General features: G+C 38.1%; 1 protein-coding gene across 1 annotated transcript in view; it reads right to left on the bottom strand.

Annotated features, from left to right (window-relative positions):
* The window catches only part of LRRK1 (leucine rich repeat kinase 1), a 2,417,153-nt gene that overhangs the window by 1,145,037 nt on the left and 1,254,076 nt on the right, over window positions 1-18,040 (bottom strand). Inside the window, 1 exon segment of the mRNA XM_044078686.1 lies at window positions 13,533-13,660. Within this exon segment, the coding sequence (XP_043934621.1) occupies window positions 13,533-13,660 (128 nt within the window).

Consider the following 18,040-nt stretch of genomic DNA (forward strand, 5'->3'; position numbering starts at 1 on the left):
CCTGACTTCAAACAAGAGAACAATAAACCTTTTAACAATGAAGAAGCTATTAAATGCAATCGTGCTCTACCAAAATTGTACTAGTTGAGAGGTAGGGGTCCTGACCCACACTGTTGTCAAATGCAGCCTAATCAGTAACACTGCTGTACATGCAGAATGAGAAGTGCTGACCTTCACAGTACAGGAGCTGTAAACATTAGGCACTCTATTCACAATACCATTATATAGCTGCTTACATAAATTATACTTATTTTGATGATTTATAATATTCCAAACATCTGTTTTAAAAGTTGGATCTTGGAACATTCATAATAGCACCTTTTGCTGAAGGAATCTAAAGAAACTGGGGACAAATTTAAGAAATAAATTAGATAATGTTACAGTTGTATGTTGCTGTATTAAATTATCTACAGGCTACAGCCAAGCCCCCCCTAAAAAAAAGAATTACATTATACTGATTTAAAAAACATGACACAGTCTTCTGAGCTTCTGACGAAAAAAAAAATCGTACTGGAGTAGGCAATAAGCATGTAAAACACTTTATATACAACTTTCTGCCCTACCACCCTTCTTCCATGTCCAAACTGACATACTGTTAGCTGATAGACACAACTAATTTCTCACATACTTTTATTCTCCCTATTAATAGCTGTATCTTTTACCTCTCTATGAAATTACTAATGACAAAATCTCATCTCCTTCCCTCTCTTTACCATTTCAGAATGAATTTATATTATACGTTTATGGACTCTACCTTCCTGCATGCTGTAATACCAATTTTATTTTAATTTCCTGAGCTAAATCTGTAAAATGGTGCAAAGAAACCAGTGTTCTACCCCAATTAACAAACTGAAATAAATAAATAAATAAAATATGATACAATACGGGTAGCTATCTAAATGTAGAATGCCATTTAAACATTAAACATTCCAGACTAGAACTGAGGACAGTCATCAACAGCCCCCCCAAAACACAAAGACCACAGGAATCTGGTTGACCCCACCAGTGTATTAAAAAAAAGAAAATCAACAGACCCCAAAACACATCGCCTCCCGAGTATCTGGTTAACCCTGCCAGGTTATAACCGTGCAACCTATAACAAGAAGAATTTATATGCTTGATATAAACTGCATTTTTAATAAGTTTTGCAAGCCTTAATTTATCCATTTTTCCCTTTCAGACCAATGTCTAGTTAGGAACACTTCTGGAACATTGCCATTGCACCAGATTACTTGAAATGTTGAGGATAGCCGACTGTCTTACCTTCAGCTGTTATCTGGAATGCAAAAGCTATAACAAGGAATGAGATATTAGTAAGTCTGGGACAATGTTATGTTCATTTTATGGCCCACATGTACATATGCAAGATTACAAGTTATACATTTACTGTCATCTCAGTCACAAGAAGAAGCTGTGACATAGACAAATCAGGAAATATGTAAGTTATTAGATTATATGGAGGACACAATATTAATGCATACATACAAATATTTCAAGCATGGACATTAATGTCCTTCTAGCCTGCCATTACACTAAAATAGTTGTTTCCATAATAAGTGCTCAGGCTGTTCCTAAAAATATCTTCATTAATGCTTGCTTTAATGTAAATTGGTGGTCTATTCCATGTATCAGCTACTATCTCAGACAAACAATTAGTAGACTTTTGATAACCCCAAACACTCATTGTCTCTAAATACCCAAATAAGGTAATCTTAAATTTCTACATGAGACACTGTACAAGTTCAAATATTTTAGTCTTTCATAAGTGAGAGTATGAGAATCAAAACAGTTCGTAGCCGTAGTCTAAACAATGTCTTAGGGTTACCCTGTCAGCACTGCAGACTGCCACTTTAATCAGCTCTATGAGATTTCCACTAGCATCTATTTAGCTGTTTATTACTCTGGTTCCTCATGGAAATGACTTTTCAGACAGACTATTTTCATTCGTGAATAAACGTTTTCATAAAAATCATGCTGAGCCCAGCTCAGAAGTAAAAACAATTATACATGCTTCAGAGTTCATTTACTTAAAATTTATTGTTATTTCTGTTCCATGAACCATCCTGTAGACTAAAACCCGGACAGCCTCATCTAACTCCCCTCATCTCCTCCTAAACATAATAAGCTATATACATACAGCTGTGTATTGAACATGGATAGATCAGGGGACTCTACACTATAAAATGGTGCTCTGTCCTGATAAGAATAACAACTTCAAAACTCAGCTTTACACCTACCTCTCTTCCAAATGGAAATGTAGCTGCATTCTCCCTACCTAGAACTCTTTCACAAAATCCCCTGGGAGGGTATCCTCCTGAGTTCCTAAGCACCTTATAAGCTGGCTATAACCTTCTATAGCTAATTAGCTAATTCACATACAATCTCTCACACTCTGTAAATATTGTAAATAGCTTTTGACTTTAACTGTGTGAATTTGTTAAAATGTATCTGCAAGATATTTTTCCACTATAGGTAATATTGCTCACACTTTGTATTATTTGATATGTATTTGGACTTGTACTTTTATTTTTATTTGGACTGCTATCTTTACTGTAATCTGTTTCATGGAGCTTTTCTCCCCGGGCCTCCACTGAAAATTGTCTCTCTGGGCCCAGTGGACTTCCCCAGTAATCAAACTGGAAATAAATAAAAGAAGGGGTACAGAGTGCCATATGCCTACAAAGCAGAAGTGCTGTAAATGTCATTTCTGCTAATATTAGTTGGAAAGTTGCATGCGGTGTTGTCAACATGCACTGAAAAGCATCCTACTCAACATGAATGGCACTTTCAGGTTCTGTCTTCTCCTTACTCGTCAGTATTGACACTATGACCTTTAACATGACCCCTGCTCAGTGACAGTGACAAACTCACTCTTTTTTTTTTTTTTTTTTTTAATTTCTCCAAGTTTTTTGGGTTTCTAATACCATGACGGGAATGGACCCCATTCCTAAGTCAAAGTAGGATTAAAGTTCATGAAATTAGTATTGTTTCACTCTTCACAGCACCCGCAATGTGTCCAGTAATGACTGCTTCTGCAATTCGTACGGTGTTACATGAATTGGTAACATACCTAAATACGATTGTAAATGATTTTTTTATAAGACTAGTTGCTCCTACTACTATTATTGGAACTGTCTGGGTATCTTTCTTCCACATGGCTTTTGTTTCTGTCTGCATATCGAGGTATTTTATGACTTTGTATGTCTCTGTATGCAAGACACTGTAGTCACTAGGTGTGGTGACTTCAATGATCAATGTTACTTGTGTCTTCTTTTCTTAGACCACTATATCTGGTTTTCTAGCATCTATCTTTTGGACTGTTGGTATTGGGTGATCCCATGTGATGTAAACTTCATCATTTTCTATGATTCTCTGTGGCTCATGTTTCCAATGTTTTTCAGCCACTTCGATACCATAATGTTTGCACAATCTCCAGTGTAACAATCTCGCCACATTATTATGCCTTTCAGTATACAGTCCCTCTGCCATTAGAGAGTCACAACCAGCAATAAGGTATGTGACTGTTTCCAATTCGGTTCCACAAAACCTACATATGTCTGGTGCTCCCACATGTTCAATGGACTTACACAGCCCACTGTCTTGGGCTGCCAATATTAACCTTTCATTTCTTGATGTAAATTCGCCTCTCCTTAACCATTCCTGCGTTCATTCTTGATCAACATGAGGCTCTTCCAGAACTTTTCTATACTTGCAACTATATTTATGTTTTTTCCACATTTCTTGCCTCCTCATCTGGTCCTTCACCTTATATTCTTTCTTTTGTTTTTTAGCACATTCAGTTGTTGCCTGATTTTTATCCACTTCTGGTTTAATTTCCATTCCTGCTTGATGTCGATATGCTTCTGCTAAATTAAACAGAGATGTCATCTTAGATTTATTCTCATGTTTAAAAACTTTCACCATATTTGGATCTTGTGAGGTCAGTAGATATGTGTGGAGTCCCACGACTGCAAATCTATACATGTAATCAATTTCAAGAAGGCCCATCCCTCCTTTAGAATGGGGAATATACAACCTTGGTATACACTGATTTTTATAAATCATTTGGCGAGCATGAAACATCCTTCTTGTTTTAATATCCAATCTATCCAACACTTTTTGGGGCTAGTCAATCACTCCAAAACTATAAGTTAGGACAGGAAGAGCAAACTGATTTATAGCTTGGATCTTGTTCCTAGGTGTCAATGCTGTTTTCAGGATTAATTTAAGTCTTCTAAAGTACTCCTTACTAAACTTTATTCACATTTGTTCATGTTTTATTGCTGATCCTTCATCACTTCCCAAGTATTTATACACCCTCTCTTGCTCAAGTTCTTTCATATCACATTCTTGCCCCAAACTGATGTTTTCCTGGTGCTGCAATTTTCCTTTTTTAAAGGTTGCTTTTGCACATTTATCAAGACCAAATGACATTCCAATATAATCTGAAAACGTTTTGACAACCTGTAGCTGTGCTTTCAATTCCTCATCTGATGAGCTATAGAATTTTAAATCATCAATAAAGAGAAGATGAGAGGTTATTATACTTTGTTGTTTTCTAGAAGCCAAAATATAGCCATGACCTAAGATGTTAAGTAAACAGCTTAATGAATTAATGGCAAGGCAAAATAGCAACGGTGACAGGGAGTCACACTGGAATTTCCCCCTTAGGATTTTTATCCCTGGGATAATAATCTGTCGTTTATCATGGCTTAATTCCAAAGTGGTCTGCCACTATTTCATGGTTACTGTAATGTAATCAATCAGTGTAGGATGTACCTTATACATTTTTAAGCACTTTTTTATCCATGAATGTGGGATACTATCAAATGCCTTTTTATAGTCAATCCATGCCATACTTAGATTCTTCCCTTTCTTACAGTTCTCCACTATAACTTTACTTAACAACAAATGATCCTTTGTTCCATATGACTTTCTTTTATTGCCCTTTTGTTCTACTGCCATAATTGAGTTTTCTTTTAAATGACTATAAGCTTTGTCAGCGTCAATCCCCGTGTATAGTTTATACGTTGTCGGAAGACAAGTTATTGGTCTATAATTTTTAGGGTAGCTTGCAGGTTCACTCTTAAGTAAAAGCATTGTTTTTCCTGTTGTTAACCAGTGCGGTGTATGTTCGGGGGTGTGCATATAAATAGTTCTTACTCATGGCTAGATCATCATGTAAAGAAGTTAATACTTTAAGCCAAAAGTTAGGTACTGCATCTGGGCCTGGGGTTTTCCAATTAGAGGCTTTTCTCAACTTTGTTTCAATCTCTCTGGCTGCTATTTCATCCCATTTCATATCCTGTACCTTTAAATTTCTTATTCTTTCTTTTACTTCTTCAATCCAATTAGCATCTTTGTTATGTTCCACAGGATCTTCATAGATGTTTCTCCAAAATGTATCTACTTCCTCTTTTTTCGTCAGTCTATCAATTCCTTTTACCTTATTTCCCAATTCTCTATAAAACTTTTTTGGGTCATCAGTAAATTGCTTATTTTGTGCTTTCCCTTATATTTATCTTCGTATCTTGAGACTTTTTGCCTGTTTTAAAATTTTTAGTTTGTTATCTCCAATAGTGCATAATAGATCCTGGTCTGTTCTAATACTGCGCATTGCTTTTATCACATCTATCTTTCTTATTACTTTTGTTGATCTGTTCCCTCTTCTATAATCTTGTAACAATGACACTTCTCATCTTAGCTGCTTTATAGTTTTCTCTATTCGATATTTCCATGATGGTATTCGCTTCTGCCCCTTTTCCCTCGTTACCCTGTGTTCCTGTGGTAGAACTTTGTCAGTTATTAATTTAGCAGCACAGTAATATATTCTGTTTACTTCTGTTATACCACATGGATATCTATGGACAGTCCTAATTACTGTGTTCATTTGTTTTATCAAGCTTCTGACTTTTGGGGTTTTATTAACCTTCTGCGGTCTATTTCTCTCATTGATCTTGATATATCTGTCTTTGTCTGTTAAATCAAGCAACTCTTCTCTTAACTCCTTTTCTTCATACTGCGGGCACATCCCTTGTTTTCTATTTCCTGCAGGGATTCTATAGAAAGTTCTATAACATCTTCTTGTGGCACATTCTCTTCAATTTCATCCTGTGCCACCCATAGCTCTGTCATATGGGAACTCACTGGCCTATCACTCCTCAACATTGACTGCATCAGTTTCCACAGTTTCCTGTTCCTTTCCTTGCTGTCTAGCTTCAAATGAACATTTATACTGGTTTCCTGTGGAAGGCTCCAAAATATCTTGATATGGCCCCTGACCTGTTGCTTCCTGTTCAACTGGTTTCCCCTTAAGTTGGATATCCATTGCTCTGTCTTGTTGTGGTGCTTTCTGCATTTGATTTTCTACACTGAATCCTTCTCTTTGCAGCTGTTCCATTACCATAATTTCTCTTTCTTTGACTTCTCTGTTACTAATCTCTTTTCTACTTTTCCTCTTAGTCTTATTTTTTGTATTGTAAAGTTTTCCATATCCGGATTCCTTTCCCTATATTTTTTCTTCAAATATCTTTGGTGGTGCTATTTTTGTATTGGTTAGTTTTGCTTTCTCCTTTACATACATATTACACCATATTAAATCTCTCTTCCTTTCCCTTGTCCATATTTCATCTTCACACGTCTCCAGATCTTCTTGCTTTTCCTTATCCTGTGGACTCACTCCATCATACTGTGATATAGTCTGTTTTAAACCTTCTGCATTAAATCCTTCACTTTGCAGGCACTCCATAGCTTCAGCTTCTATTTCTTTAACTTTTCCTTTATTAATCATCTTTTCTACATTAAATCTTTGTGCTTTTAGTCTTTTTATTGTGAAATTTTCCATATCTGTATGCCTTTGCCTGTATTTTTCTTCAAATATCTTTAAAACTGCCTTCTGTATATTAGTTAACTTGGTTTTCTCCTTTGCATAAATATTGCACCATAGCAAATCTCTCTTTCTTTCCCATGTCCATATTTCTTTTTTATATTTTTCAAATATCTCTAGCTTTTGTTGTTTATATTTTCTCACTTCCTCAGAGGCTTCCTTTTCCAAAGAGATCAAACATATGCCTACAAAGCAGAGGTGCCGTGAATGTCATCTCTGCTAATGTTAGCTGGAAAGTTGCATGCGGTGTTGTCAACATGCACTGAAAAGCATCCTACTCAGCATGAATGGCACTTTCAGTTTTGTCTTCCCCTTACTCATCAGTATTGACACTATGACCTTTAACATGACCCCTGCTCAGTGACAGTGACAAACTCACTCTTCCTTAAGTGTAACACAATGGCCCTTAAACACACACACTACTAGTATCACGTTGGCTCTGCCAGGAAAAAAATAAATGACCTGGGTGGCCCTGACAATCAACATCCCCAAAAAACACACATACCACAGGAATCATTTGGTTCTGTTGAGCCTGCCAGTGTACTAAAAAAGGAAATTCAACAGCCCCCCCAAATACATTGCCTCCCTAGTATCAAAGTCAACGCCGTGGCCCTTAAAAGTTTCACACATGGAGTAGGTTGATCCTGCCAGGTGAAAAATAAAATATCTGGTTGGCCCTGCCTATCAACAGCCCCCAAAAAACACACAGACAGACCACAGGAATCAATGGACAGTGGTTCCACTGATGGTTCTTCATTGACCCTGCCCCGTTGACAGTCAGTGTATTAAAAAAAGAAAATCAACAGCCCCCCTCCCACACACACACACACACACACACACACACACACACACACACACACACACACACACTGCCTCCCTAGTATCTGGTTAAACCCTGCTAACTTATAACATAACGCCAAGGCCCTTAAGTATCACGAGTAGTATGCCAGGAAAAAATAAAGCATCTGGTTAGCGTTGGGCCGTGGCCCTCTCAACAGCCCCAAAAAACACAATGTGATGACACACACACCATAGCCCTGTTTCTCCTCTCGCTCTCTCCTCGCAACTAAAGTGCAGGAAGAGAATGTGAGAGTAACGGGGCTAATCAGCAGCCAACATCACGATTACGCAGTCCCATCAACCGCCGCAGCCCACAATCCTATAACACACACATCATGAAGTGAACTGGGACTGAAAAACTGTTTTTATGTGAATAGAAGCTTAAATTCTGCATGTAAGTGGACTCGCTCTATCTGGTGCTTTTGCAGCAGAGGTCCCGGTACGCCATACCGGCGCGTAGCATCTCAAAAGAAGCCCTGTATATATATATATATATATATATATATATATATATATATATATATATATATCTACACACACACACGCACATATACAGCATGGTGCCCAGAATGTTCCTTTTCTCTGTGGTGTGTCTTGTGTACAGATGTTAAGAGTATTCACATTCATAATGGGATCACACCATCTTCTGGATTATGCTTGTAAGTACAATTTAACATGAGTGGCAGTTCTTCAGTATGATGTAGTCGTGTATTTAGCAATATTCCAGTAACCTAAAATTTGCTTGCTGATGCTATAGTGCTCAGACTTAAAATTTTACTTTGCCTATTATTAATCTGTTTAACATAATTTTGGAAATATATAACATTTTCCTACAAACTTTTTCATCTCCTAAATGAAACAAGAAAATAACTAGAAATAAATTTACTTCTTCTAGGCTGGAGTATAAACTCTCCATCTTTATTCTCAGTTCTTAATGTTACACATCATTGCTGCAAGTCATTGAAAACAAAATATTTCAATTTTTACACTAGCCATTGATAAGAAACGTCTATGTAAACCCAGAGTTAATGTCAAATGGCCTCCTACACCAGTAGGTGTGAACTTGCTTTTAAGTGCCATGGACTTAACTGATACTGCCATTAGCCAAATAACAACGCGTAAATTCCTCCTCAAACTTAGAAGTGAGGACATACCTTTCAAATTCTTTGCTCACGAGTTGGCACAAAGCTAAAACTAATTAGAGAAACTTTTTAACCATTTCTCTAATTCATTTAAAAAGTCAACAGAACAACAGGTTTTCTATCAGAATACATGCTTGAAGAATAAACTGTATGAAACTCAAATGTCTAGTATTACTGATTGAATGTAATCCTCAGTAAGTTACCAGAAAATGGAAAATTTTACAGTGGGGCAGAGCAAACATATGAGAAAAAAATCAGTGGGACAGAGAAAACATATGAGGCAAAATCAGAGATGTCATTTGAATTCAGGGTACTGTTTTGCTGTGTATACCTCGGTTAAACCTTGTCATTGAAGAAAAAGCTTTCCACAGTCACCCCAGAATGCTGTAATTTTTACCTCAGGGAATTGGAAATACTGTCCACTGTGCTAATGTCAAGAAAAAAAAATTAAAAAGCACTTACTGAACAGTTTCAAATGCATTTATGTTCAGATAAGTTATTTTTTTCTATGTGCGTTTTACCTCTGTGTCTGCTGACTCTCACCCCTCCCCTGTTCTTGAGCCAAAATCTCCCCCCCACACTCAGGAACTCCACAGAGTGAAGGTGAAAAATGTCCAGAGGGGCAATCATCATCCTTAGCTAGAGAGGCTGCTTATGCTGTCCTTTGAGTCACAAATCAAGCAGCAAAAGTCTTTCTACTTTTAGACCTTAACCCCACCCCCCAGTGGTTGATGTGAGCCCCACATCACTGCAGCAGTCTACTGTACCCTATCTCTTCATGTAAATGACCCTCCCCCCACAGTAATAAAGGCTACCATAAGTGGCTTCAGAAGCTAAGCCCACCATCTCAGTTAACAGCTTGAACTATAATGCCTGCAAACCTACACCTGCCTGTGGCAAAGCAACCAACAACAGGGTAAACTCAGTAACTACTTTGTTTTACTCGGCTTCTAATATGTATTTATTACACTCTTGACATCCCGCTACTCTTAGTAATTTGGTATTCGCTGCTTAGACCATTTTATTAACCCCTTCCACTTCTTAACTCCTGTTTCAGGCTTCACATGCTGTCAGTACTTCCAACCATTCTGTAATATGTACTACTAAAATCAAACCTCCTTCCTCCACAGGTGAAATATATTTTAGCAATAATCCATGACTGTATATGGCTATATCAGGATTTATCCACTGCTGGTGTGGTTTGCTCACAAAGGCAAAGCTGAAGTATTTAAAAATGCAACTGTGAGTAAATCCTGATATACCCACACAAGGAGTGGATTATTGCAGTTATATAATGACACTGCTTAAGAAAGAAATTGCTTACCTTGCTTAAATAATGTCCTTATATAATGACACTTCAGTCTTCTTCTGAGTTGTCTTCTATATGCTAATGTACTGCGCATGCATATGGGACTTACTTTCCCACATTTGCATGGCACATCAGTGCAGTGCAAAAGAAGTGACAGAGAAAAATCTCCATTGCGTTTTTTTTTTTTTTTTTAACTATTTTAAAAAATCAGAAATTGTATGAGGTACAACACAAAAATAGAAGGAAAATCAGGCATGTTTCTATTTCTTTATTTTTGAAGAAAGTATCTAATTTTCTCATATTTTGTTCTGTCCCCAGTAAGAGGTTTACTACGGTGTTATCCAGCATATACCATCTCTCAGTGGTACTTCAGAGGCTGGACTTTTTTCTATTGGTATATGCTCAATTTACAATCACACTGTTGGGATGTCCACTCAGTGTGCTGATTTTTAAATAGTAATGAGCCTTTATTGTTTAATATGCTTTAGTTGCTAGCATGTATTAATAAAATAACAATTTTATATTGTATTTAATCGCACCCATACATTCCACATTTGATAAATAACACATGTACTAAGTGTACGCTAAGTGTACATGATATGTATTCAAGAACATCCCTACCACATTTTTTGTGCTTTCTATTTATTCAGAAAGATTACACTAAGTGTACATCTAGACTGCATTTTGTGACAACCTTTATGAATCCCTTTTGATATTCAAAGCTGCAAGAAAATCAGTAGGAAAACTAAAATTAGGTGGAAGAAGGTGTGAGCTATGTCTGTGTTTTCTGTTCACTTAGAATAGTGTACACTTAGTGTAGGCGTTATTGAATCCTGGGGAAAACTGCTTGTTCTGCTTCTCTTACTTTTTTTCTAGCAGATTTCCATTTACTTTTTAAGGGAATTACCTTGACATTGTTCTAGGCTTTATTTCTCCTCTATGGGCTTTTCATTTTTACTGTATGCAGCACACAATTGCACACTGTATGATTTTATTTGTACATTACATGACTTAACTCAAATCTAACTATATTACGACTACTGCACTTGTCACTTTATTCTCCTGGAATGGACTTACAATTTGTCATTTGTGATCTATGCTCTACCCTGGATGAAAAAAACAAAAAAAACAAAACATAAAATAAATAAAATTCGCTATGCTTAAGTTTGCCATGAAGTAATATGTCTAATCTTGCAATGAGATCTTTTGAATTTTTTTTTAAATCAAAGATGCTTCTTCTTTCTTCTTCTTTCAGCTTTTCCTGGTTAGGTGTTGCCACAGCGGATCACTTGCCACTCATGATTGGCAGTAGTTTTACACTGTCGAGTTGCCAGCCCGGCACCCAACCTTCCATGGAAGGCACACACATGCACACCTAGGGCCAATTTAGAGTGTCCAATCCACCTACAGAATGTCTTTGGGAGGAAACCGGAGCACCCGGAGGAAACCCACGCGACCACAGGGAGGACATGCAGACCCCACACAGAAGGCACCCCAGACGAGGATCTAACCGGAGAACCTCTTGCTGTGAGGCGACAACACTAACCACTCAACCACCATGCTCAAGTATTTCCAGGTACTTTTTTACCCTCAAATCCCTCTCACATGAAAAAACAAAATTTAAAATCATCCCTCATAATAATATCACCTCTCATAGAAAATTATTAGGCAAAATAGTGAATGATAATCCTAATTTTGACCTGCTTATACAAAATTTTATAACAAATAATCACCAAAAACTAGGGATGCTTTACAAAATGAAAAACTTTCTCACCAATGCAACTAAAACTATACTTGCCACTACTTTCCTCGGCCCCCTCACTACTTTATGGTACTCCCATCCTTACTAACAACCTCCATGCATCACAAAAATCAAAAATTGAATAATACTATGTTAAAGTTGTTAAATTTACAGCAAATACCCCTTTCAGATCCCACCACGGTACAGCACTAAATAGCCTAAGCTGATTAGAACTACCCCATAAACTAACACATACACAGCTTCTTAGCACCTACAACATTATCCAACATCCATCAGCTTGTCCAGCACTAAATACCACTCCACATAACTATGTTTTCAATTGCTCATTATATTCCAGTGACCAAAAACTCCTGTCTGTCCACAAACCTATCTAATCTGCTGGGCATGGTCTGTACTCACACCATGTTGTTATGGCCTGGAATTCCTCACCTGTATCCATCAGGTTAATGCCCTCCACTACAGTCATTTAAAACTAAAGACTTTCTAGCCAAACTCTCACTCTGTGCCTGCTCAATCCCAGAATAAATTATATCTGTAAATATGAACAAATACCTACTCATTCCTTACCCCACACCTTTCTCTCCTGGACATTTTCTAAATATGCCATAACCCTTCTTTATCTCACTTCATATTGCAGTTCCTGAGTGTATTATACTAACTTACTTTTCATTTCTCTATAAACTGGCTACAATTTCCCTAAATAATAAATCACTGTCATATAAGTTAAATCTATTCTTAACCAATGTTTTCACATTATGCCTAATGTGGTATAATTATTTAAATCATGGATGTTTTTCTGTATTATTTTTGAAAATTGTAAAATTATTGCTCTTAAAATATTTTGTAATATTTTGGAGCTTTATTCCACAGACTTCTGCTGACAACAGGCACCTACCCAGTCAGATTTTCCCAGTAATCAAGTGTCAATAAATAAATAAATAATGTAAAAAGAGAAATTTTGTAATGTACTCTTCTAAATGCTTCAATATATTAAAGTTATTCATGCTTTCTACATCTGAGTACTTCCTATTTGATTTGGGTTGAAACTGCAAAGGATGTACGGACCAGTTCTCCTGCCAAGTTAACAAAAATAAAAAAAAACAAATAATTCCTTCCTTTGCGACTTTTGTGATCAGTGCTTTACCTCAGCTGAAAAAACATAAATTAAATAAACAAAATACACAATACTCAAGAGTTTGCTATATCGTAATGTATAGTTTCTTGCAATGTCATCTTTTGCTCTATTTTGGTAAATCAAAACTGCTATCCTCAAGTTTTTGTCAAGAAGTAATGAAGGCAAATCTTGAAATGTAATCTTTGCGATACTTCAAACCATCAAAGGCCGTAGTGCTCTCCATATCTGGGTACTTCCTACAAGGCCTTGGTTGAGAATGAGAAGGATGTAAATACCAGTTTTCTCTCCCAATTAACAACTATTAACAAGCAAACAAAAAAAGAAAGAAACAAATAAAGAACTAAATAAATAAATGATTTCCCTTCACTAAGACTCTTAGGAGCAAAAATACTCGAGTCCTATTGTTTTTCTTATTCACTGAGGCATGCTCATATTTTAAGCAAGAACAATATACTTACCACTATCTTCTTTAAATAACGTTTCCAGTTGATTTTTTGCAGCAATAAGTCTCTGTAGTTTTCCAAGGTGCAATAATCCAGATGGGAGACTGGAAAGTTCATTGCTCGATACGTTGAACTCTTTTAAGCTGTTTGGAGACATGCAACATATAATGTGAAAGTTAATTAAATCATTTGTTATGCTCTTCTGTAAGAATAAGGCATCATTAAATTAACTGTAATTTATCACTGACCACAGCACACAAATCCAGAATGAACACAAGTGTGTAAAAGATTAAAAGACCCATAAGTATGGTATGATTAGCTATGATCAGGCAGGAGATTTCATGCTGAAATATACCTGCAGGAGATCACAAGCAGGTCACCTGAAGTGACAATTTCCTTGTTCACACTAATGGCTTTAATGGATTACCCATACAGCTTAAATGGCTGGAGTACACTTCTAGAACCTTAAACAGTGTTATCCAACCAGTACATGGCTTATAAGAAAAAAGTAAAAGCATTACAGTTCTTACACATTTACCTCAGAAATATCAACAAAGAAAAGAACAAAAGATATAATTATTGTTTTTGAAAGATAACACGGGAGCACAATTTTTATTGCATAAAAACAAACACAGAAGCTGTAGAAGTCTAATTCTATGGTGGAGAGAGAAAGGGAGCCTTTATTGTGACCCAGCTGGAGCACTGGAGGAGGAAGGCTGGGAGGGGAAGGAGTGAATGGGCATGGCTAGTTCACCTCTTCTTGGGGGATGGGGAGGGTAGTGCACAATCAGGGGCACATAGTCTCAATGCAATCACCCTGGTGAAGATGTGGGAGACCTCTGCTCATGCTTACTGAGGGAGCAGGACTGTTTGGGGACTACTCCCTTTGTAGAGAGGAGGGTAGGGATGGCCTCAGTGGTTAGCCTGTTGCATGCAGAGGAACAGAGCATAAAGAAAAAAGAAAACAGCTGAACTGTCCATGATGGTATCTTCAAGCCAAATTTCACCCTGGTTTTGGGGAACAAATGGATCCATTGGTCAGAAGAGGAACTGATAACTGCCAAGCAGCAAGGATAAAAAGTGGCAAAAACTACAGAAGCTATTCATGTAGTCGTATGCTTCAGGAAATGAGAAACTGGGTCATTGTGTCTTAAAAGGACACATTTCCTTATCAGAGGGGTATATTTGCTTCCATTAACATAAAATATCTTGATTGCATTCATCACCAACAGTATTAACAGACATTAGTTCCTAAACATAAATGTTGTCCATTACAGTACACGGCCAGACATTGTATTATAGTGGACCATGGCACTGACCTACTCATATTAGTGTTTCTAAAATGGGATAAAACACTGTATGTAGGTTTTATTCCACAGTGGAAGTACAATACTGCAAGCATGCAGTACAAATTCTAATGACCCTCCTAGGATGGGGCATGACTCACAAAGACTACATCATCTATAGGTGGGCTGGTTCCAGTGGAATAAACTAAGGGACCACAACTGTGGACACGGAGATAGTGTTGCTCCTCTGGGCACAATCACCCCCTCTACATAGCTGTCACCCCCTCTACATAGCTGATAAGTCAGATCAGAACTGTACAAATGAAAAAGCAAAGAAACACTCCAGTGAACAGTACTAAAACTTTACTGGTATATACACTATGGACTAATCTTCTACCTCAACCTAACGTGACCCACCCCATACAATGATGCTGATCAGTTTCTGCCAAAATAAGATTGATCAGCAGCAGATCTCTTCAGTGCCATAAAATGGTAATGGCTCTAGTTCTGCTTCCATGCCCAATGAGTGCTTAGCTTTTGTGAATTAATTATGAAAGTGGAAGACAAGAAAATATTTACAATGTATACCTTGCTCCATAACATAATCAAGCCATACAGTGGTCTGTTGCCATATGAAACTAGAACCCACAGTGACAAATAGCTTTAAAAAACTACAGGAGTAGTGTGCCAGAATGAACAAGATGTTTCAGGACAGCATAACATAGCAGGCACAGGACAGGATGCATACTGCTAATTTCACCTGAAACGCGATCCTCTAGCCGATTTTTTGCTGAATATTGTACTTATTTACCTGATTGCACTTGTAAAGTCATTTTTTAGTTGTTTTTGTGTTCTAAGCATCTGTATAACAGTTGCAGGCTACACACTCAAGTGCACTAGCCTTTTCTGAGCATTTAAAGTGTTTTTAGAGTAAGCTACTGTATTTCTGTAAAAAAAAAAAAAAAAATACTTGTTTCCCACCTTTTCTAAGCTAGTCTAGCCCAATTTTCAGATTCTGCTGAATTCAGGGTTGTGGTACAAGTTCCTGTGTTGCCCATACCTTACTTGGATAGAAGGAAGTTTCTCTGTTCACCAGTGAGAGTGGGGAGCTTTGAGCAGCCTATCTGTCCCTGGAGGAATGATCTCAGCCCAGCAACTAGTAGTTTATTGGCCATTTTGGGCTAATTTCTATCTCTTTCATCTCCCTGCTTTAAAACCCGCATTTGTGCAGTTTTGCGCACCGCGCAGCACCAGTTAGCTAGGGTTAAACTTTTCCCGGCTCCACGAAGTCTGCTCTTCAATTTTTCCCTTGGAACTAGTCAAACTCTTAACTTAAGCACTCTAAGCTTCCATTTACAGTCCAGCACTTGCTCTAATCTCTCAGTAAGCACTAATAAATGCTAGCACTACACCCCCTATACTATACAGTAGTACAAAGCTCCCTCTTCGTCCCTACCAGACAATCAGTAAAACAGTTCATTTATCCTTACAGGCATGTCTAAAGGGCAGTTTCAGGTGTACTCTCCAGTCTAGCTGGTGAATCTGGGCATCTTGAGGCAATGTTACAATTGCCTCATGTACACAGACAACCTTCTCCTTCTTCCAACAAACGCAAATGTATGTGAGAGATGCAACTGTACAACCAAACTGGAGGCCAAGCTCTCTCAACCAAAGACTGGAACAGTCAGTCAGGAGAAGGGAAACACTTGCACCACACTACCAGTCTCACATAGACCAGTCATATCTGCACCAGCAAACACACATAAATATACAAAAACATATTCGGAGGCTCTAAATAAAAATCTGCCAAAGCAGCAGAGACCTCCAAAGCAGACCTGCAAGCAACCTCCACCCCCCAACAACAACCACGTATTACATACTTCACAAAGTCAGTGTGCCATGCAATCACAGCCCTTAAGGCTAAATAACACACCCAATACACTAGTAATAGGTGACTCTGTTGTCAGGCACACTGACGTCCCACTCACTAAGGTTACTGTAAGCTGCCTGTCGGGTGCCAGGATCTGCCACATAACACAAGCACTCAGGTCACTCCAAAACAAGTACAAATATGACTCTGTCATTGTCCATGTTGGTGTGAATGACCTGAGACGTACCTCCCTGGACTACATGAAAAGAGACATGGAGGAGCTTTCTGATCATGTAGCCCAGGTTGGTATGACCCTGACCCTGAGTAGCATCTTGCCCTCACCAAGAATGATGCCACAGTATAAAGATAAAATGATCAATTTTAACAATTGGCTAAGCTATTGGTGTCATTCAAAGGGGATCCAGTGTCTGTCAGCCTGGGATGACATGCTCGACAAGCCACGCTACTTCGCCAGAGATGGCTTGCACCTGTTGCCCTTAGGCTTTCAAATACTAGCCAAGGCTCTTGCCACTCCCATAGTGCCTTTTTTAGGCAAGGCTCAAAAGACAAAGCCACCTCCATAAACAACACAAGAAATCAAAAACTGAGGGTAATGCTACTCAATGCCAGAAATCTAAACCTCAAAATGCATGCACTCGAGGCACTCCTCAGCATGGAGAAAATCGATATCTGTGCAGTAACAGAAACCTGGTTCAAGGCTCCAGACAGCACCCCAGCACTACCAGGCTATAACTCATACCATACCTTTCGGCCCCAGAACCCGGACCGAAATACAAAAGGAGGGGGCATATACATTTTCATCAAGGATACCCACACCTCCAGGTTAGTGGCACAGCACAAGGCCTTGGAGACCATCCATGTGCAACTAACAGTGGGCAAAGCTGCTTTTCAGATTGTAGCTTGCTACAGATCACCCACTTTGTCTCAGGATCCCCACTCAACATTCCTGAGAACATTGGAAAATATGAAGGTCCTACCAAACACCATGATATTGGCTGATTTCAACTACCCAAACATGGACTGGGAAAACTACTCAAGTACAAACTCCTTTGCCCAACGCTTCCTAGAGTTTATAAACTCAAATGCCCTGGAACAACTGGTCACCACTCCCACAAGAGGTGACAACATATTGGACCTGATCATCACCAACATGGGGGATCAATGTTCCACACCAGAAGTAAACCCCTCACTGGTAAGATCAGACCATAAACTAATCACACTGGACATCCACATCCCGACCCCACCCCCAGTCAAGGAGACCACTGTGAAAAAGTTTCAAAAGCAAACTTCACACTTCTCAAGACCGAGGTGGAAAGTTTCAAAGTCCCCTTGCTAAAGGATAATGC

The sequence above is a fragment of the Protopterus annectens genome, chromosome 7.part1 (assembly GCF_019279795.1).
Source record: "Protopterus annectens isolate FY-2018-M chromosome 7.part1, PAN1.0, whole genome shotgun sequence".
Taxonomy (NCBI): domain Eukaryota; kingdom Metazoa; phylum Chordata; order Ceratodontiformes; family Protopteridae; genus Protopterus; species Protopterus annectens.